The following is a 23,994-nucleotide window of genomic DNA, read 5'->3' on the forward strand; positions in this document are numbered from 1 at the left end:
AGTGTATACTTTTTAAGAGTGTAGGTCCACACTTTGGTCCAGATGCCTTGGAAATTGTGCAAAGCACACAACTTTTCGTTAATTTTTGTTTTATTTTGTGATTACATGACAGCTATTTTAAAGATTTGATTGCTTCAGATATCGATGTATTGATCCCGTACATTTCCAATGGGATACTTATATATTAATACAAATTATAAATATTCTGTCATACTGTAACTATAGTGGAACCACAAGCAAAAAAACCTGTGCAGAAGCACATCGCGCCGGCGGGTGCGGGAAAGGGCAGGGGGGAAGGAACATTCAGCTGGCTCACGTCAGCGTTGCGAGGGCTATTGATTTCTCGGGAGAAATCCTTAATAAACTATTGCTATGGAACCTCCAACGGGCAGCTCAAAAACACGTTTCCTGCTCATTTTACTTGAAAAGTGCTGTTTGAACTGTGGAATTATGTCAAACGCTACTCAATTGTGCTAGGACATTATTTTATTACTTTTACTACATTACTATTTTTAGATGGCTGTATTTTATCCCACCCTAAACTCTATTTCTAATTTAGTTATTTTACGTCGCTTTTGTGTCTCTACGGCTAAGTACGACAATATGGATGAATGAAAAACTGATGAAATGGATGAAGTGACACAAACACAGTGAAACGTCCTTGCCTTACGAGGTAGAAACACTGACTGCGTAGCGTGGGCAAATTATGTTATACATGTATGTGTTTGTGGGTGTGTGTGTGTATTTCTAGCAGATGGGGAAGATAGGTGGCACCCTAGCATAAGCGTTGCTATCTTGAATTATTGAGGAAGACATGCTGTCTAATTCACCAAATATATTTCACATACGTAATGCATTTTCTCATTATGGTGCAGGACGCGTGCCCACCCCTATCGATAGCTGTACACCGAACACCAGCAGAAGGCAAATTCGACTTGAAAGATTGTGGAAAATCACCGGCAACGAAAGGCAGCACGTTAGCTTCATCTGTGAACACAACTTTCTACCATTTCCTGTCATAAAAATTCCTCGCGATAATAGAGGCATCCCAAACCCCTTCTGTCTGTGCTGAGAAAGGACACATTTGAGGGTGTTTTCCACACACCCTCTAACCGGAAAATGCGGAAGAGATGAAAGATGTTGGTCGGTTCCGTCGGGCGGTTTACTTTCTTTTGTTTGAAACATGTACACTCCTGAAATGGAGATCTTCGGAATATTTTCGCCAAACACAGGGTGCTGGGTTTAACACCATTGTTACAAAAGTATCTGTGACGTTTACAGCGTAAACAATGAGCGCCACTCCCCTTGCCCCCCCCCCCCATGAGCACGACTATGCCGCCCCTCCACCCCCAAGAACGTCGTTCATCCGCGACTATTAGATAATCGGATTTTGTAGCAGATCTTCTGGTTTCCCAAGGAACGATCTCCCGAATTTTTCAAATCTGACCTGGCAACACTGCCCCGAACACCGATAATGGCACGGAAGTTGGGCGAACGCTTTGGACGGAAGGTTTTTTTCCTTGTGGTCGAGCTATAGTTACATTGTCCAAGCATTGGCCTTGCTAATGCAGATAATGTTAAGAGTATTGTCATTGTTTCAAAGTGGTATCGGTTCACCACTACTTTTTGATCCTTCAACATGACATCAAGTTCATAGAAGAAATACAAAATTTGTAGTGGATATAAAACACATATTAAAAGCCTATGGTTGATCATCTTGACTGAACTTTTGTGTGACCACCTCCCCTTCTTCCAAATCATTGTATGTGCATGCTGGAATGATACTTTTATCCAAGGGTGAGGTCACTTTCTTGTGTCTTTCCCATTGTCCTCTCCTCAGTTCATTACCAGGGTGGCTACTCACCGGGAATTCTGCATGAATTATTGACTCCGGGAATTATGCCTGAATTCTGCTTGAATTTTTCTCTGTAGACGTGAAAAATTGCAACCTGTATTAATCCAAATCCTATTGAATTTATACATATTTATTAATGCCCTGAGGTGAGATTTTCACAGTTGAGTTATTTTTATCGAGGAAGGAAAATAATGTTGTGTGAAAAATAAAACAGAATTCTCTCAATCTGTTTACTTTGTTACTGGCCTTTGTAGAGCAATCTGACAGGCGGAAGATTTTTGCAAGATAAAATTTCTTGAAGATGATCAGGTAGATTTGAGTTTGAAATTCTTACACAACTAACAACTTTTCGCAGGTTAGAATATATACGATAATATTTGTGTTACTTGGGTTTGTAGATGTATTTCGAGTTTTGAGTGTGTGAAATGGCAAATGTAAATTAAGGACCTCGAATTAAATGTTTTAAACATACCGTTTAATTAAATTAAATTAGAATTTTTGGATACATTGCCAGACACTTCATATTGTTACTATATTTGTGTGTGCATATCAGTGGCGCAACCACAGTGCCCCCCCCAACCTTGAATTGAAATCAATTTTAAGGAGGGCAAGGGGGCAAACATTTATGGCCAAGGGCACCTGCAGAGGGCACAGAGGGGCAATTATCCCCCTCAATTTCAAATTTTATGCAAATAAAAATACATTTCATAAAATTTTCTCTATCGCTTCGCTCGCAATGCCTACTTTTCTTAGTCTCGTCAAGTTCAGAGCCGTAACTAGGGAGTGGCGGGAGTCGGCCCTGGCCGCCCAACAATCTAAATGATAAAAGTTGTAAAAGAGAGAATGCCATGCCACCTCGTGAAATTATTTGCACCATATTAAGTCAATGTTGTTTTCAGTTTGCAAAAAAAATGGATTAAAAATTTTCTTGTTCGCTTCACTTGCAATATGATTGTTTTCTGTAATGCATTGTAAATTACCAGAGAGAGAATTAAGACTTCTCTTAATGGATTTTGTCTTAAATGCTTGCGCAATTGTTGGGAGGAAAAGGAGCATGCACATTTGAGAGACAATTTATATAATTTTTGCTGTTGGTTTGTTATGAGGTGGATGAATTGAAATGACCACTGCTGTCAGAAAAGAAAGGAAGTTCCAGCTGAAATTGATAAGGCCTTCCAATCATTTGCAACACTGACATGACCAACTAACATTAGCATTTGCAATACCATCAAAGAAATGGAAAGATAATCATGAACTAGAACAACGAGGGAGAAAACAGCAACAAGTGAAAGTGGATATTAAGAAGAAATCAAAATCTATCCGTTCGAAGAAGAAAATAGAAGATAGTGAGACCAATACAATTTCAGATCAGATGGCATTGGAATCTGAAGGAGATTTACATGAGTTGTCATTATCTGTTGTGCAAAACAAGAGTGAATGCAGTGAAAATTGCATTATGCAGAATGTTGGCGATTATGATGGTGAATGTTTTCCAGGAATAATCATTTGTAAATTTGAGCATGAATCTGAAATAAAAGTTATGCATAACTGAAGTTGACTAATGGAAATGGCTTAACAAAGCTGATCAGTCATTGTGACATCAAGGAGCATATGCAAGTTCCACAAATATTTTGTCTGAAACATTTTTATGGTGTTTACTATACAGTACCTTAAATGCTAAAATGTACAAAAAAAAACACCCGGTAACTTTTTCAAATTTGTTTTTTCAAGAAGCATTATTATTATTAAAAGTGGTTTTGGTAATTCATTGGTACTGAGGTAGTTGTCATTCACTGAATTTTGATGGTCATTCACTAGTGTTTTCGTTGGAATTCACCAATCTTTAACTATTTCTTTCATATTGATATGTAATTATTTATTTTAAAATAGTATTCAATGAAACCCAACATTATGATGAATTCATTCATGCAATTTGCTTGGATTCACTTTCTTTTTTTCTTTGACCTAGAAATAAAGTTGTGGTAAAATATTCTTAACTGCTCATTTACTGGTGCACCCTATTGACAGTCGTAGGCAGGTCATAACTTCCCCCACCCCTTTGGCCCAGTATTCCTAAAACAATGAACATCAAAGGCAGGAAAATACGGCAAAATGAGGGCTAACCACTAAAAAAAATTGTACGTAAGGCCTCCCTTTTGAAAATGTGGGCAATCCACTGGTCATTGGTACTACCATTTAACTTCCATGTTCTTGATCTATAGTGCAACTAATGAGTACCCTAGACATTTGAATTTATTATTTGCTCGTGTATCTTGTATTTCAATGTTAAACCCGAATTCTAGTGCAGATAGTTTTATTTTGTTATCAGCTCATCTTGAAGAATGATTATATACCATTGGGGTCTTGTTGGCAATATAGGAGGTCATGTGTGTATGTCTATTCTGAATTGTCCTGAGAATAAGGTTGCTTCATGATTGGTTAAACTTCCTTTTTCATATGTACATATATGCTATTTTTTTTAAAAAATAGGTACAAAGAAATCACTCGCGACTTAAATTGCCAGTTCATTTCATTTGAGAGGCCTATTTCCACAAAACAAAAACAAAATTAATGCTTGTATGTGATTTGCAAGCTGTATTTATGTTGTATTTATTCATTTTACATACAATTCTAATAAAGGCAGCTACATCCAGCATATTATTATTTTATGTGATATTCTCAGTGACACCAGAAGATTTTTCACTCTGTGACATAAGATTATTATACTACAATGTTTGTTAGGCTTGAGCATTAGATATAATAGAAGATGGCCTTCTTTTTTGAGAACATTCTTGTTAAGGAATTCATCATTTTAATTAAAAACCCTTAATCTGTAATGTGTGATACTTGTCAGTGTTGCAAAATACAGAAGTTAAATTTTAGATCATAAATTAACATAGAGTGAGATTTCTAACAACGAAATAGATTATCAGCTAGGTAAAACTGTTGTTTAAGTATAAAATTTTTTATGGTGTTCAAGTATGAATAGTGATTTAAGAGGGCAAAGACTCAAAGTATAGTCTAACAAGTTTTCATGTTTTAAAATTCAATTTATTGCAGTAATTTGAGACCTCCCGTTTCTAGGGGTTTGCTGACCTCTGAGGCAAGGGTGAATTCACCCTGTGAGCCTCATTGCATGATAATCTTGTATTTTGTTTCCACTTGAGATCAACACCTATTACAAAAGAAACAAGAAATAAGCATATATACTTGAAACCAGTGGCGGCCAGCGTCAACTATGATGGGTAGTGCCAACGTGATCAAGAAATAAAAAAAAAAAAAAAAAAAAAAAAGCCCTCCACAATGTCCCCCCTCCCGCCCCCTCCTTGAGGCCACTGGCCAAAATGTTTATCCTCGTTTGGTAACGTAAAATACAACGTGTGTTTAAGTAATAACATACTAATCCGATTCATCTTCACTCACTAACCTATCTTTATACACTACAGGAAACTTCCCTAAAAATATAACAATTACAAGAGGAAAGAAAAACAACTCCTATCAGCTTCTCCTCCCCCATGCACATGTATTCTAACTGGATGTCGAAAATATCTTTGTTATGAAAAGAAATTGTCGAAATGCCAAAGGAAACTCGCATCATCATAGGATTTTTTACTTTTATATTTTTAAAAAGTCTAGATGGCCCTTTTGGTGCATCTATCTATTATCAAAAATGTTCATTTAACTTTGGAAAAATACTAGGTTCGTTTCTCCAAAAGTAGGCAGAAGTTACTTCCCGTCTTGCAAATCAGTTGTATTTAACGACTTCTCTCTGAAGGTGGCAACTGTGTCAACACTGTGAAAGTTCCCTCACCTGGCACGGTTTCTTATGGGCAAACCCCACCCCCTGTCACTTTTTTCTCAGACTCATGATGGAAATGTTCCTCGCGGAGACTTCTTCAACCCTCTGCATGTGTGTCAACTTGGTTAGGTCCATGTGTTAGGCTAGCTCTTGGGTGGCACGGACTGTTGCCTCGTGAGGGTACGAACGAAACAGCTGGCATTGCAGTGAGGAGGTTGGGGCAGTCGTCACGTCAGCTTGACCGATTGCAAGATTCGAATCTCCTTGTCTGTAAACTAATCAATGTATTCATTTAACAATACTTGGCAAGGTATCCGTTTCTTCTGAGGGTAGTACCATGGCACGGCGGCTCTACCCCTTGAGCCGCCGCTGCTTGTAACTATCATTGAGAAAGTAGAAAGGACATTTTTATTTAGCCCTTTTGGCCCTCCTTGCTTTCATATATATATATATATATATATATATATATATATATATATATATATATATATATATATATATATATATATATATATATTATATAATTGAAGTAATGTAAATGAAAAGGGAAAAAGAAGTAAAGCAAAAATTAACTGACATGCAGTTAATTCTGTAATTGTGTTGGAGTCTGACAAACCATTCTCCCAAGGCCCGATTAGTTGAGCCAGTATGCCCCTGTCTATTACAGTGAAAAAAATTGAAACCATGATAATGTATCAATTTTAATAAGATGGTGAAGTAACCTTGTTTGCAACTTAGGTGCAAATAGACAGTTACGTTTCATTATTATTGAACATTTTGTAATAACTCTCATTGAACTTTTCCTAAAATCAGCTTTCCTCCTTTCAGAAAAGGCACATCTCTCGAAGCAGGCATGATTTGGTTGCATAAGCAGATGTCTTCTACCATGAGAAGCATCTTACAAAAACGACATCTGTCTTCAATATTCACAGCTAACCATCAATGGAAGATAAGTGGTACAAGACTGAATAACTATCTGCAGCAGAGTACTAATCCTAGAACAGTCACTCCGTTACTGGCTCGTTCCTTGAACACAAATGGTAGCATGTGCCAGCTTGCAGGCACAGCATTGTCTCGTGAAAGAAAAGTGGAGGCTTCTGGTATACGAGAAGGGGCCGAAATTGAAGGTTTTGTTGTGGAGCAAGTTGCAAACATTCCGGAATTTTACTTAACAGCAGTTCGTCTTAAGCATTTAGTTACAGGTGCAGACTATTTACACATCATTCGGGATGATTCAAATAATGTGTTCTCCGTTGCTTTCCGCACCACACCGATGGACTCTACAGGACTCGCACACATTCTTGAACATACTGTGTTGTGTGGTAGTGATAAATTTCCATGCCGAGATCCGTTTTTTAAAATGCTGAATCGTTCTTTAGCTACTTTCATTAATGCTATGACAGGCCCGGATTTTACTATGTATCCTTTTTCCACTCAAAACTCCAAAGACTTTGAAAACTTAATGTCTGTGTACTTGGATGCTGTTTTTAGGCCACAACTGAAAGAACTAGATTTTAAACAAGAAGGGTGGAGGCTGGAGCATGAGGATCCCAAAGATCCTAATTCACCTATTGTGATAAAAGGAGTTGTGTTCAATGAGATGAAAGGCGTCTTTTCAGAAAATCAGCAACTCTTTGAACAAAACTTGCTGAATAGTATCCTCCCAAGTCACACCTACGGATACGTTTCAGGAGGCGATCCTCTTGTTATCCCCAAACTCACGTGGAATGATTTGAAATCTTTCCATGCACAGTGTTACCATCCCAGTAATTCTCGTTTTTACACCTATGGCAACCTTCCTTTAGTTGACCACCTTAGGTTCATAAATAAGAATTACTTATCAACTAGTTCTAAGATTCAGCCACGGACAGATGTGCCCTCGGAAATTAGATGGAACTCTGCAAAAAGGAAGCACATTGCATGTAGATTTGACCCAATGAGTCCCGATCCTAACAAGCAGTCTACATTAGCTGTTAGTTACTTGTGTAGTGATGTAACAAACATACATGAGACATTCGTTCTTCAAGTATTGTCACAGTTGCTGGTTAAAGGACCAAACACTGCATTTTACAAGAGCTTGGTTGAGCCTAACATTGGAGCTGGTTTTGCACCTGCAACTGGTTACGATTCACATACGAAGGACACAACGTTTAGTGTTGGGCTCCAGGGGTTAAGTGACAAGGACTTTGATAAAGTAATTAATATTATTGACGAGACTGTTGGTGATGTGGTTCTTAAGGGGTTTGATGAGAAGCATGTAGAAGCTGTTCTGCACGGTATAGAGTTGAACATGAAGCATCAGACAGCAGATTTTGGCATGAGTTTGGCTATGGGTTTAGTATCTGTTTGGAACCATGGAGGAAATATTATTGAAGCAATGCAAGTGAACAGTCTGGTGGAGAAGCTGAGAGGGAATATGCAGAACAACAAGCGGTACCTCCAGGAGAAGGTCGAGCAATACTTAAAGAACAACACTCATAAGCTAATCTTAAGCATGTCTCCAGAAAGTGATTTTGAGAAGAAGCAAGAAAGTGCCGAGCAAGCAATCTTACAGTCAAAGATTTCCTCATTATCTGAGAAAGAAAGGCAAAGTGTGCATAAAGAGGGACAAAGATTGTTGCAAGAGCAACAGAAGGAAGAGAACCTTTCGTATCTGCCAACATTGCACATGTCTGACTTGAAGCGTGATGTTGATAGAGACGTCTTATTGCATACCCAATATGATGACATACCTGTTCAAGTGTGTTCAGTACCAACTAATGATGTGACATATTTCAGAGGTATTTTGAATACTAGCCACATAGATTCAGATATGAAGCATCTTCTGCCACTCTTTGCTCATGTAGTAACGAGAATGGGTACCAAGAAGAACGACTTTAGAAAGCTTGATCAATTTATTAATTTGAAAACAGGAGGTCTCACATTTGCTTCTCATTTATCAGAAAACAACAATTGTCTCGATACCTTTGAGGAAGGGTTATTGTTTTCATCTTATTGCTTAGACAAAAACATAGAAGACATGTTTAACATATGGTCAGAAATATTCAACGAGGTTACATTGGATGATCTAGGAAGGTTCGAAACACTTACGAAAGTGCTAGCAGCTGATTTGTCTACTGGTATTGCTGATATGGGCCACCACTATGCCATGTCGAGTGCAGCTGGTTTGGTAAATGCATCAGCAGCCCACAAGGAAAACCTGAATGGTTTGACTTACATCTTAAAGATGAAACAACTATCCCAGACACCTAGTTTGGAACATCAACTGGAACAAATGCAAAATATTGGAAAAAACCTTTTGTCCAAAAGACACCTAAGGTGTGCAGTAAACTTGTCTCCGCAGAACAAAACATCCATTCTTAATCAAGTAGACAAATTTGTTAACACTCTGCCCGGTAGATCAGAACAACCACTTGTTGAGACTAAAATAAGTTCCTTTAAAGCTGAGAATAAAGGAATTCACTACTTGGTACCAATCCCTGTTAACTTTGCAGCAAAATGTGTGCCAGCAGTCCCATACGAGCACAGAGACTTTGCTCCTCTGCGAATTCTTTCGAGGCTCGTGACGTACAAGTATTTGCATCCAAACATTAGAGAGAAGGGAGGTGCATACGGATCAGGTGCCAGTTTATCTGGAGCAGGAGTGATTCAGTTTTTCTCGTACCGTGACCCCAACTCAACAAAAACATTTGACATCTTTGATGGAACCAACGAATGGGTATCAAAGAACGAGTTCACGGAGAAGGACATCGAAGAAGCAAAGCTTGGGGTGTTTCAAAGAGTGGATGCCCCGGTCCCTCCCGAAAGCAAAGGCATGCATCAGTTTATTCACCGAATAAGCGATGAGCGTAGGCAACAACACCGACAATCATTAATGGATGTTACAAGAGAAGATTTGTTAAGAGTGTCCAGCGAATACCTAAAAAAATCTGCAACTACAGGCAGAAGCCTGTTAGGACCTGAGAATAGTGATACAGCAAATAGTAATTTGTGGAATGTGGTGTCTCCAGAATAAATAGGACGTTATGTTATTTTCTTCAATCGATTAGTGCCTCCAAAAATTTTGTTCAAATGACAGATGTGTATGTGTGTATATTTTATAATAGAAGTTATGTTTCCGAAGTTAAATTATTGTTTCATTATGTATTTTATATTGTAATGTAGATTTTTGTATTTTGAATGCTATCTTTCACCATAGCTGTGGAAGCTCAGAATGTAGTTTTGAGGTTACAAGAATGATATAAAATGTTTCCCTGTTAACATCTAGAAAGTTTTTTTTTAAGATTGAACTTACCACGGAATATCAGAGTAAAAGATAATTTTTGAGTGATGGAAAATGGTTTAAGATATGTTATTTTTAAAAAAGCTCAATCTGATATGTATACTCAATATGCAAGCTGATTCTATTGACTTCCTCAAGTTACGAGAATGATTGATATATATATGTAAGTATACAGTACAATTATTTTTGCCACAACAAAACAATAATAATTTGTCGACAAAATTTCATGAATTGTTTTTTAAAAGGTGTTAGGATTCTTTGCTTTTTTACCCTACACAGGGCTGTAAATGAGTGTTGACGTACTAATTCTTGTAACGTTTTACTGCTGACAATGGTAGTATATATATTTCATCCGAAGTAATGAAAAGATCATTAAGTTATATGTATGTAGTTGCAAAAAAAGGAGAATGTCCTATAATATACTGAATATTGTATGATGAATGATATGGTCTATTGAAGGACAGTAACAAAATGTGTAATAACAAATTTATAATTACTTCTCTGTGTTTAATGAAGAAATATTTTTTTATAGAAATTGTAGCTATGTTTGAGGGGACTTGATAAAAACAGTGTGTTATTGTGTGCTACATTTGTCCAGTCATCATGTGTTCTTGCAATTTTCTCTGCTTGGAACATATATTAGGAAGCATAGAACATATCTGTGTAAGCATGAAAAATTTATTTAAACAAGTTTTGCTGTGAGTTGTTCTTGGAAATCAACCACCGACTCAATTATCGGGGGCCTTCCCGATGATGGAGTGGTAGCGTCTTCACCTTGTAATCAAGGTGTCCTGATTAGCCTTACTGTGCATAAAGTGGACTTAAAACACCAAATCAAGTCACTTCTTGGGCTCATATGAACCGTAATTTCTAATGCATGTACACTTCTACTTCCTGCATCTGTAGCTTGATTTACACGCCTCTCAAGAGCCAGACCATTACAGGGCCATCATAGAACTTGCTTGGGCTCATCAGTAAACTATTTTACTTCCACTGTGATACGTTCTTGTAATTAGGCGCGTCGTATTATTATACTATTAATATTAACTTAATAATACTCAGCGGTGAACGATGAGACTTGGTGAAGTACACAGACTCCTCTCAGGTACAGGGATAGTTATAGGCAAAGACAATATTCGCAGCACAGAGAAATAAAACCACATTACTGCAGTATGTATAAACTGAAAGGTTTTATTCTTTATTTATTGGAATTATAATGCAAATATACTTGAGACGAAGGCGAGGACTTCGCTTTGTCGATGAATTGATTCAACTAAAATGCATAAACTCAATGTGTGGCTATCGGCAAGCCTATGATCACATAGACCTAGCTTGCGCCCCGAACTACCACACCAAGAGATATGCTATGATAACTGAGCCAATATTTGCTCTTTAGCCTTTTATTTCCAAATTAATCCTTATTCTAGCTTTATTACTTAACGTAGAATGGTTGCAGTATTGTGCATATCATCGATGCATGGCTATCGGCGTACCTATGATCACATAGGCCTAGCTTGAGCCCCGAACTACCATACCAAGATGCATGCACAACACCGAGGAGTTCTTTTTAATTTTAAAAGCTTCGTCGATCCGTGGCGAAAAAGTGTGATGATTCTTACGCGATATGCTCGCTTTTATACTATTTTTGAGAACACTATGTACAACTGACATCTATACATCTTTAGAAATACAAATTCGTATAGTGCACTCTTGCAAACATGAAGATACATTAAACTACTCATAACAGAGCATAAAAGACAATAAACATTAAACAAAAGATATATATTACAAACAGGGTGCAATATTACATATAATAACACAACATTTACGTGTCCTTTCATAAAAGTATAATATAAGTTGTGACGTCACATAAAAATGTGGATCATATTATCTGCCTCTTCCTTTCGGAAACTAAGTTTCAGGAAGGAAGTTATCTACCTGGAGGAAACTTAGTTTTGTAGTACAAACTCTTTCTACTTATCCTCCGAAAAGTGCACCAGTTTTAGGTTATCCAAGTTAACCTTACCATATAATTCTTTAGTCTTTGGAATTAACAACGTTGCCACATTATTTTCCACTTTGTCCACTAGATAAGGTCCTATCCACGACATAAATAACTTTTGAATGGTCCTATCTAGTAGGGAGCTTAAGGAGTGGTTTTTAACCATCACGAAGTCTCCAACTGTCAGTGTCTTGGCGTTTCCCTTCTGTTGTATATTCTTCGACAGTTTCTTCTTCTCCCTGACTTGGGCTAAGAATAATTTGGACTTCCAATCCGGTTGGGCTTCTTCCCGTTCGGGCCAATTGAAATGTGTTAGGATCTCTCTGGTATAGGATGATTGAAGAATAGTTAAGCAGGCGAATATCCAGTAGTTTCGGAAATAGAATAATTAATTAACCAAACAACCTTTGATATGTATCGCGACCAAGTCTGATGTTCTCAATAACAAAATAAACGAAGTAATCTGACTATCTCTTGATTTGCTCGTTCTACCATGTTCCCCTTTGGATTGTAAGCTGTTGTGCAAACATGATGGATACCAAGCTTTTTGGTAAATTCGTGCCACTGCTTAGAGGTAAACTGAGCTCCTCTGTCACTCAGGGTAAACGTAACGTTTGGATAGTGAGCAAAATATCCTCTCTGAAGCGTGTTTATAATTTCTGTGGTGCTGGCAGTCCGTAAAGCATATGCGGAGACAAAACGTGTACTGTATCAAGTCATCCTTCATGCCTTTCCAGAAGTATCGTACTGCAAGTCGCTTCATGTCTTGGATATTCCAAAATGTCCAGCTTCATCATGAATTACTTTCAAGAGAGGTTGCTTCATTACCACCGGAACACACAATTTCCAAGGAACTGATTATCCGATCCTTTCTTAAATAAAATCCCTTCCTGAATGCAATAGGAACGATGCAATCTGAGGTTAGGTTCCTGAGAATTTAGAGATTGGAGTAAATTTTTGCAGAATTCATCTTCAGAGTGTGCCTCTCTCCACTTGTCGACGTCATCTATTTCTCCTCTTTCGGCCCACAGGTAGTTTATTCTGAATGTCTGCTGGCTATTTTCAGGATGAATCTCGGGTATATCATCAGCAGGATACCGAGATAAAATATCTGCCAGATCGTTTTGGCGACCAGAGACGTATACTATTTTATACTGGTACTGTTGGAGTTTTAGAGACCAGCGAGTCAAACGACTGTTCCAGTTACGGGCATCTTGTAACCATACCAACCCTTTATGATCACTGTAAATAGTGAAGGGCCTACCTTTCAAATAAACAGCATACTTCTCAACTCCAAAGATTATGGCCAAACATTCTAACTCATGGATGGAGTAATGGCGTTCGTTCTCCTTCAGTTTTTGGCTTGCATACTGAATGACTTTTCTCTCTTCACCATCCATTTGGAAAAGAATACTACTCAATCCTTTCCCAGAAGCATCGCATTGGATACAGAATTCCTGTTCAAAATCAGGCTGTGCTAATTCAGCATCTCTTACAAGTTCATTCTTCAGTAGCTGGAAACTTTGTTCTTCCTCGTCTCGCCAAATCCAACGTTGATTTTTACCTAACAGCTTGGTGAGCGGTTCAGATTTAGCTGCAAAATTTTCAATTAACTTCTGCCTCCAGTTGGCGAGGCCAAGAAATTTCCCAACATCCTTTCTAGTTTTAGGTTTAGGAAATAACTTAACGGCTGAATTTTTGTCGGGTTGGATTTTGATAGCATCTCCAGAAACAATGTGACCCAAGTAGGTAATTTCCTTTTTGACAAATTCACACTTTCGCAGCTTTACAGTCATCCCCACTTCTTGGAGTCGCTGCAACACTTCATCCAGATGTTCGAGATGCTTGGAGAGTTCTTTGTCGAAAATCAGCAAGTCATCCATATATTGAGTTAGATACTCTTCAGTTTCTGGACCAAATACAGCATGCATGGCAGCTATGAAAATTGACACAGCACTAGAGATACCAAAAGGCATTCGAGCAAACATCCACTGACGTCCTTTATAGGAGAAGGCAGTACATGGTTGGCAGTCAGTTTTTACAGGGATCTGTAAATATTCAGAAGCCAGATCCAGATTTGTAAAATAACGAGCACCTTTAAATTTTTGTAAGGCATCCGAAATGGGCTCAACTGAATTCCGTGGAACACGTACAATTTTATTCAAATTTCTGAAGTCAATGCATGGACGTATTGTACCATCAGTCTTGTCGACTACAATTAAAGGGATCAAGTAAGGGGAATTACAAGGCGTTATAACACCCCATTGTCTCCACTTTTCTAATTCTTCCTCCAGAGTCATTCCATGCCAAATCAACACAGATATGTGCAAATTCCAACCTGACCATCTCCAATTTTCATGAAATTTGGGGAGTTGAAACTACGCATGGAACTTAGTAACTATGAAAATTTTTAGTCTCGTGCGTCTTGTAATTGTTAAATTATTCAAGGTCAAAGTTAGCAGAAATTGCCCTTTTTGAGCCCACTTAGCTATACTAAATGTGCTGTAACTCCGCCACTATTTCACCTAGAATGCTCAAATTAAGCTTGTTGTACAGGGAATTGAACAAGCTTTCCAGTGATATATAACAAGCCCACTTTTCGATAAAAATATAATTTTGTCACGTGAGCTTGACTTTTGACCTTGAATATCTCAAAACATGTCATCACCAAAAATCGTGAAAAAAATATATTTGGTCCCTCATGCCATACTCTAAAACATATCAAAAAATCATTCTGGGACTGCAATGGGATCAGAAGATACAAAATAATATGTTTAACTATGTGACTGATAAAAGCCTCATTACATGAACTATGACGAGTCAAAAGTCCTTTAACAGCCCCTACAAAATGTAAAGGAGTTATACTGGTCATGAAAGAAATATGTTAGGCACAGGGAGATATCTAACTTTGTGTGTCAAGCGCAGGTCCGGCATATTGTTGACCGCCATATTGAATTCAACGCAAAAATTTCAAAGGAAAGGGGGTGATGTGAAATATCAAATCAGGTTAGAATTTCACGAGAAATGAAGAAGCGAAGGTTTTTCCAACTTATTTTTAGGCAGCAAAACATTATACGCATATCTTTCACTTACGATATATGCACATTATAGTGTTGTCAATATTCCTGTGCGCACACTCGTTGACGTCTCTCCAACTCACATAGAACATTTGGCAATGTAGCATGTGCAACGTCATCGCAAGCAGCAACTATGCTCTCTCTCAGATGGTCAATATCACAGACTTTTAGTGCATGCACCATTCTCTTCAAATGTTTCTGAAGGTAAAAGTCCTACTAAGATGTTAGATCTGGGGAGTACAAGGGTCACTATTTATATTTTGAGCCTTGGCAACACTGATTGAAGTTAGGCGCGATTTGACGTTTGCACGGAATCGTCTGGCATTATTGACCATAACGTACTTCAAATGTTTTGTCAATAGCTTCATTTGTGTTGTTTATGTTGCCTTGGAGATTGCGCGACAACAATAAAATGGACTTAACTCGTGAACATTTTCGTGCGATGATTTTTTACGATTTTCGACGTGGATTATCAAGACAAGAGTGCATCAATCAACTTACTTCCACATTTGGCGATGAAGCCCCATCCTTTGCCACTGTGAAACACTGGTATAACAAATTTAATCGTGGCCGCCATTCGCTCACCGACGAGATTTGCGAAGGTCGTTCAAAATCAGTTGTTGTTCAAGAAAACATTGATCCTGTGCAAAACCTAATGCTGCAAGATCGTCATGTGACATACTGTGAGATTGAGGCAACCATAGGCATTAGTTCCACTAGCATATATAAAATATTACATTATCATTTAGCTGTGAGAAAGGTATGTTCTCGTTGGATCCCACACAATTTGACAAAAACTCAAAAAGACGCTCGCGTCAATTAGTGCAACCAAATGCTCAATAAATACGATTGTGGTGCTTCAAAAGACGTATATAAGATTGTAACGGGTGACGAATCATGGATATATGCATATGAGTCGGAACGTAAACAGCAGTCGACTGTATGGGTGTTTCAAGATGAACCCAATCCAACAAAAGTTGTTCGCGCTCGAAGCACATCGAAACATATGGTCGCCTGTTTTTTTCGGGAAAACTGGTCATGTGGCAACTGTGCCTTTAGAGGAACATAGAACGGTCAACTCTGAATGGTACACAACAATTTGTTTGCCAGAGGTCTTCGGTCAAATACGGAAAACAAACAAACGCCGTCGGATCATTCTTCATCAAGACAATGCCAGCTGTCACACATCTTGTCTAACAACTGACTTTATGAACAGTCAAAAAATCGAATTGATGGGTCATCCGCCGTACAGTCCTGATTTGGCACCCAATGACTTCTTCTTGTTCCTGAATGTCAAGAATAAATTGCATGGACAACGATTTTTGTCGGCGGAAGATGCCGTTGATGCGTTCAAAAACCATATTATGGAGGTGTCTCAAGAAGATTGGAAAAACTGCTTTGACAAATGGTTCGAACGAATGCAAAAGTGTATTGACCATGAAGGAGAATACTTCGAAAAACAATAAAGCAGTTTTCAATGCCAAATTCCTGTTTTTTTCATTGTTAGGCTCAAAATATAAATAGTGACCCTCGTATGCAGGCCTTTTAATAGATCCCCATCTGCCCATCAATCTACCTAGAAATTTACCATGATGAATGTTCACATAGTGTGGTCACACACTGTCCTGTTTCAAAACTCTGGAAAAGTGCCATACCCCGTAAGCAAGGATGAAAAACCTGTTCACTTAACATAACACATCCAAGAAGCCATCACCATTTAAGGTTCCGTTGTTGAATATAACCATTCCCGTTCTCCATACACTATACCACATCATTAGCTTACCAGCAACAACCATTCGGCTGGGATCTGTCTACTGTAGATTATCAAATCACAAGTATTGCGTATAATTGTTATTAACTTTACCGGGAACATAAAAATTAGCATCATCACTGAAGAATTTTTCATTCCAAAGGAAGTGTCACAGAATTGTTTGAGATACTTTTCCCAATATTCTCTACTATTCAAGTATTTGGTGAATGTTGCTGATTAAAATCATATGCAATGGTGCGTATACTTCTTTCTGTCCCAATATGTCAGCGTCAGCGTAATCTCGGCGAGTTCCTAACACGTTAGTAGCATTCTTAATACTTTGTTTTTAACACCTCGAAAAGGAGAAAATGATTACAAGCATGCAGTAATAATTTTTTGCTGGTTAAATAAACTTTGGAAAAACCTTCGCCGCTTCATTTCTCGTGCAATTCTAATCTGATTTGATATTTCACATCACCCACTTCCCTTTGAAATGTTTGCATTGAATTCAATATGGCGGTCAACAATATGCCGGACCTGCGCTTAACACACACAGCTAGAGATGTCCCTGTCCTAACATATTTCTTTCATGACCAGGATAACTCCTTTACATTTTGTAGGGGGGTGTTAAAGGACTTTTGACTCATAGTTCATGTAATGAGGCTTTTATCAGTCACATAGTTAAACATATTATTTTGTATCTTCTGATCCCATTGCAGTCCCAGAATGATTTTTTGATATGTTTTAGAGTATGTCATGAGGGACGAAATATATTTTTTTCACGATTTTTGGTGATGACATATTTTGAGATATTCAAGGTCAAAAGTCAAGGTCACGTGACAAAATTATATTTTTATCGAAAGGTGGGCTTGTTTTATATCACTGGAAAGCTTGTTCAATTCCCTGTACAACAAGCTTTATTTAAGCTTTCTAGGCGAAATAGTGGCGGAGTTACAGCACATTTAGTACAGCTAAACGGGCTCAATAAGGGCAATTTCTGCTAACTTTGACCTTGAATAATTTAACAATTACAAGACGCACGAGACTAAAAATTTTCATAGTTACTAAGTTCCATGCATAGTTTCAACTCCCCAAATTTCATGAAAATCGGAGATGGTCAGGTTGAAGGCTGTGTTGATTTCGCATGGAATGACTCTCCAGGAGTTTCCTTTTTGCTATAGGTATGGGATATGGCGATCGATACACAGGTTCTTTTGTGGTGAGTTCAATCTCACACTGGAAGTTTTTAATAGTACCTTTTCTCTCGGAAAATACATCTCTATGCTTCAATAAGACTTCTTTCAATTTGCTTCTTACCCTTTCGCATAAAATCTCATTCGCATTGACCTTTTGAAGAATGTCGTCAGGACTAGACGTCCACTGATCGACATGGGAATCTTCACGGACTTTTCTTACATACGTCCCTGTCTAAGATCTATTATTCACGAGGTCCTGCTCTACCGGAACTCCGTCTACGGTGAGGGATAACTTCTCGCGCTGTAGGTCATTTCCTGCTTCATATTTCCTGAGGAATGGGTAGCCCAAAATAAAGTCAACTTCGAGACCTTTCAAGACAAACATGTCCTCCAATAAATTTCTTCCAGCAATCTCTAGATATGCTTGTCTACATCCCACAACTTTAGTTTTGTTTCTTCCAGTGAAATCAGTCAGCCTAACATCTGGACATGTTTGTAACTGCAATGACGGCAGCTTCTCTTTAATCTTCTTCCAAATGGCGTAGCTCATGAGATTGCATTCGCAGCCAGTGTCCAGAACACAAATAAAATTGACGCCTGTTACAGTTGCTTTAATTAACGGAGCCCTGGGTAAATTTTACTTTCTAACTGCCTGTTGTAGTGCTCTATCTAAACTTTGTTCTCCTTCGTTGAGAGTCAGCACAACAAAAAGATGATTATCTTCACTATTTATAACGCTGTCATCTGTTCCCAGAGAAGTCCAAGATTTTAGCCCAACCATGATCGGGAACGAAGAATTCACGTTGGGCGACTGGCTAAATCCGACTGCATACCACTCGGATTAGCACTATTCGATGGTGCCCAACAAAAGTCTCTTGTCATGTCTGCGCTTTGCCGTTGTTCGTTCGTCAAACGTGAAGCAGAAGGTTCAAACGGAGGCGCCGTTACTGGGTTCAGAGGCGTTACGTGAAGAGTCACGGGAATGGTCTTCTGGATCAGATCTGGAACGACGCGGCCCCCGTGCGTAGTTGTTCCTGCCATCCCTTCTCGGAGGATTACGCCGCCTGTTGAAATTGGAATAACCATTTGTATGTTCTGCGTAACTTGTCTGACCCGATGGGGTTGGTTTCCAATTCTATTTTGCCTAGGAGCATTTCCCTGACCAGCACCTTCTCTATTCCACACCGGCTTCCAACTGTCCTGCTCCTCAAGCACCTCGAATCTTTTAAAAAAAATCAGCAAGCTGTCGTACAGTTCGAGGAGAATTAGCCAAACTCAAACTGCGGGCTCTATATGGTAGCTGGGAGATGATTAAGTTCACTATCTCTGGTTCTACATAACAGGCAGACAGAATGCGGTAGGCTGAGTAGATGGACCAAGCGTATTCCTCCATACTCACACCAGACTCTTTGAATATCTGCAAGATCTCACTGCCGTCAGCTGCCTCTCTTTGGCCTCTTCAGAAGCATATTGCTTGCGAAAACAGCGGCAGAAATCAGAATAGGACCTGAACTCCAACTGATTTGCTCGAAACCAATGCTCAGCCTGGCCTTTGAATAACCGAGGAATAATTTCCAATCTGTATTCGTATGGGACTTGCATTAAATCAAAGTTGATATTGAGTTCTTTTAAATACTGTTCAGCATTCTGGGCTTCCAGGTCTCCCTTGAACTTGGACAAGGAATTAAGGTCTGCCATCCTTGGGGTTCCTGTCATTGCTGATCGCTGAGTTCGCGGTGGTGACTCATCTGACCCGCTTCTCACATTTCCATGTCTTCGTGTTCGCTTCCTGATTTTTGCTTGACATTGAGAGTCAGAGCTGGTGCTGGAAGAGGAGGAACTGTGATCTTTCTTCCTTTCTAGACATTTCCTCTTTGCCCCTTCTTCATAAGGACAATGCCGTGCCCTGCGAGATTCACGCTCTCTGTAACCTCTGTCATCGCCCGAAAGACTAAAGGTAGGTGGAACAGCAGGTGCCACTTCATTAGCTCTTGAATCAGCAGGAACTCGTGGGCGACAGACTTGTTTGTCTTCTCTAGTTCTCTCTCCACCGGCTCTGTCCATCGCTTCATTTAGTTCATTGTTAATGGTTGACAACACTGCACTCTCATCAACTGCAGACGGATGTCCAGCTGTTCGAGATCCAGTTTCTGTTTCCATTTGCCGGGAAACGTGCATAGTCTCTAACTGATTCGTAAGTTGTTCTACTTGAGTCTTTATTTCCTCAACATGCTTGCTTCTTTGAGACACAACTACGGAAATCTGACTAATATTTTCTTGGACCTCAGCCCGGAACTGTATTTTGTCAGTCTCGGTCTCGGCCAATAGCTGTTCCTTCGTCAGCTGTTTTTCAATAATCTTATTGCACTCCTCAGTGAATCTCGAATTAATATCCTCTACATCGATGCGAACACTTTCCGTGGCTTTATTAACATCGGCTGCCAAGCTACGCCGGAACTCATCAAAGTCCATCTCTCTAGCCTGCCGAATTTCTTCAGAGAATCGGGCCCTAGTTTCCTCGTTCTCAGACTTTAGTTGTTGTATTTCACAGGCCATTTCAGCTCTTAAAGCTTTCATAGATTCATCGTGCTGCTTACCGATATCATCCTTTAATAGCGCACATTGTCTACAGATATCAGCCTTCAAGTCGTTAATGGGATCAGCTTGCTGTTTAATGTCAGCCTGTAATGTTTCAGACTGTTTTCTAATATCAGCCTTCAAGTTATTAATGGTATCAGTTTGCTGTTTAATATCAGCCTGTAATGTTCCAGACTGTTTGCAGATATCAGCTTTCAGTGCTTCAGACTGTTTGCTAATATCAGTGTTAATTCCTTCAATCATAGCTTTTAATGCTTTGAACATATTTAATGGATCAGATGAACTATCTGTAGACAATGATTCACAATCTATACAAACCAAATCGGTAGCTTCGTGGCTTTCAGTTTCAATAACTAAGCCACAACATTCATAATGTAGAATCTTTGTACATTTCTTGCACACAAATGTGGTTCTTTCTTTGTCAATGTACCGACAACAATCGGGAATATTAAGCTGTGAACTTGAAGCAAGATTTTTATTTGCGCTACGCAAATGTTTTCTTTCCATTTCCAACGAATTAGTTCTGAGCTTTCCTACAAATATAAAAGTTTAGTGCTCTTGCACAATGAATCTCAACTTTAAACAATTGTCTTGCCCTTGTACAAAAACGAGCCAACACGTTGAGCTGCCACTTGATACGTTCTTGTAATTAGACGCGTCGTATTATTATACTATTAATATTAACTTAATAATACTCAGCGGTGAACAATGAGACTTGGTGAAGTACACAGACTCCTCTCAGGTACAGGGATAGTTATAGGCAAAGACAATATTCGCAGCACAGAGAAATAAAACCACATTACTGCAGTATGTATAAACTGAAAGGTTTTATTCTTTATTTATTGGAATTATAATGCAAATATACTTGAGACGAAGGCGAGGACTTCGCTTTGTCGATGAATTGATTCAACTAAAATGCATAAACTCAATGCGTGGCTATCGGCAAGCCTATGATCACATAGACCTAGCTTGCGCCCCGAACTACCACACCAAGAGATATGCAATGATAACTGAGCCAATATTTGCTCTTTAGCCTTTTATTTCCAAATTAATCCTTAGGCTAGCTTTATTATTTAACGTAGAATGGTTGCAGTATTGTGCATATCATCAATGCATGGCTATCGGCGTACCTATGATCACATAGGCCTAGCTTGCGCCCCGAACTACCATACCAAGATGTATGCACAACACCGAGGAGTTCTTTTTAATTTTAAAAGTTTCGTCGATCCGTGGCGAAAAAGTGTGATGATTCTTACGCGATATGCTCGCTTTTATACTATTTTTGAGAACACAGATTAAAGTACAGATGAATCACTCACTATGTACAAAAGGATACTATCAACTGACATCTATACATATTTAGAAATACAAATTCGTATAGTGCACTCTTGCAAACATGAAGATACATTAAACTACTCATAACAGAGCATAAAAGACAATAAACATTAAACAAAAGATATATATTACAAACAGGGTGCAATATTACATATAATAACACAACATTTACGTGTCCTTTCATAAAAGTATAATATATCAGTGACATATTTTAAAGTTGTGACGTCACATAAAAATATGGATCATATCAACTGTAACCAGTTTACAATACCAAGAAGGTCCACATACCCTGTGAGCTCCCAACAAGGAAGGAGCACTGAGATTGATGGAAGGTCCTTGGATGTAGAGAGGGACCTACAGTGTGTAATCATCTCTACCCCTGAATGCAACGATCTGTTCTCTCTTTCTGAGCCCAAGTGTGTGAGAATTATCATTTTGTTGAATGTATCCCATGTTGAGCACTGTATGGTTGGCAAAGCAGCATCTGCCACAGCCTACTGTCGGATTAAAAATTATAGATACTAGAGTTCGGACTCCCATTTAAAAATTTACCAGTAGACCTACAGAAAGAACGAGTTACATCAAAATTTAGCTTCTTCAATTCTGCGTTAATTTATGCTAACCATTTTTTTTTCGAGTGTGCCTTATATTTTTTATCTTCCTGAGAACAAACAAAGGGCCATTTTTTGAGTTTTATTATTATTATTATTATATATTATCTTAATGGGGTTACATTTAAGCCATACAATATTTAATTTAGTTCATTATTAATACAAATAATGGCTTGATGCAAATGATCGCTCTCTTTGAAATTCTGTAAATCAAAAATGGGTTGTCCAATCATTATGAAATTTTAGTACAGTGAAGGCAGAAAGGTTTTAAACACAATTGTTAATTGGTGTTGTTTTGAAGCTCTTTGCATTTGTTTTTAAAATCCATTATCATTGTCAATTCACATTGCAAAACCGATTTTATACAGATTTTTATTAAATGAGTTGAACAATGGAAACTGCAGGCTGTTGCTGCAACCGGTGTTGCTACATTCCACATACATCTTTACTCCATTACATGTCAACAATGTAGTCTATCTGTCTAAATTTCAGAAGGCTTGCTCATAACTGGCATGTAGCAACCTTTGCTTGCTGTTGTCAACCACTTTGAATGGCTGACTGGACCAATTTCAATAAGCAGTAGTTCTGTGGGAAGAGTAACTGACCTATGCCAGTGTGATCTTGTACCTATATGCCTGACCAATATAGAGATCCTTTACGCTAGTTACTCAATGCAATTGGAAACTCTTCATTTGAGAGTTTGGTGAATGGAGGAACAATTTTAAACTGTGTAGTAGTCCCTAGCATCTTGTTAATTTTACCTGTCCAGTTTTTTCCATCCTCAGTAACCAATGGAAGCTTTCTAACTGAAGCAACATAACAAGCTGCATGTGTCGCTTATTGCTTGTGTGTTGCTCGGACTGGGCCATTTCCTCAATGGCATGAATCATATCGCCTCTGTTGTTTGTGCTTGTGCAGTTAATGCTTGCTTATAGACAGAAGGGGCGCATGTTGCTTTGGTGCGAAACCTTATCCCTTTCTACCCTGTCATGCATCACTTGTCATCACCTGTCGCTTGGTCTGAAAACTCCTGTAGAGACAGTGGCGTAGCAAGGAGTGGGTGAAGTGGGTGGGCAACTGCCCGGGCCCTCGCATCCCATGGTGTTAATACAAAAAATGTAATAAATAGAAGCGAGAAAAATAGATGAAAAAGGCTAATCTTTATGGACAATAACATTAGAACATTCTTTTTTTATATGTTTTAAATTTTAGTTTAACGTTACAATTTGAATGAATACATCAAATCAGAGGTGCAACATACAGGCATGGGTGGACTCTAAGCCTAAAGGGGTCCAAAAAAAATTATTGTTGTATTTCTCATGTGAAACAGTTACGCAATGATTGACAATAACTTGTTTGGACATTTTCATGCATTTATTCTTTTATTGAAAAAAAAAACACTTTTAAGATTTGTTGATACTGAAACTGATTATGTTGAAGAGCCAGCCCCGTAGCTAGATATTTTGGCACCCTAGGCAGGATTGTGGTT

The 23,994-nt window shown here is 38.5% G+C and overlaps 1 protein-coding gene across 2 annotated transcripts in view; it reads left to right on the plus strand.

The window, feature by feature from the left end:
* The window catches only part of LOC145999677 (presequence protease, mitochondrial), an 80,754-nt gene that overhangs the window by 9,450 nt on the left and 47,310 nt on the right, over window positions 1-23,994 (plus strand). Inside the window, exon 3 of one of the 2 annotated variants that reach the window (XM_083136876.1) lies at window positions 6,483-10,288. The exons of the other annotated variant lie outside the window; for it this stretch is intronic. Within the exon in view, the coding sequence (XP_082993002.1) occupies window positions 6,508-9,669 (3,162 nt within the window). The 5' untranslated portion in view covers window positions 6,483-6,507 and the 3' untranslated portion in view covers window positions 9,670-10,288. Of the gene's footprint in view, window positions 1-6,482; window positions 10,289-23,994 lie in introns of those variants that run through there. 2 annotated transcript variants of the gene reach the window in all.

Source organism: Lepisma saccharinum, chromosome 1 (genome assembly GCF_977018435.1).
Source record: "Lepisma saccharinum chromosome 1, izLepSacc3.1, whole genome shotgun sequence".
Taxonomy (NCBI): Eukaryota; Metazoa; Arthropoda; class Insecta; order Zygentoma; family Lepismatidae; genus Lepisma; species Lepisma saccharinum.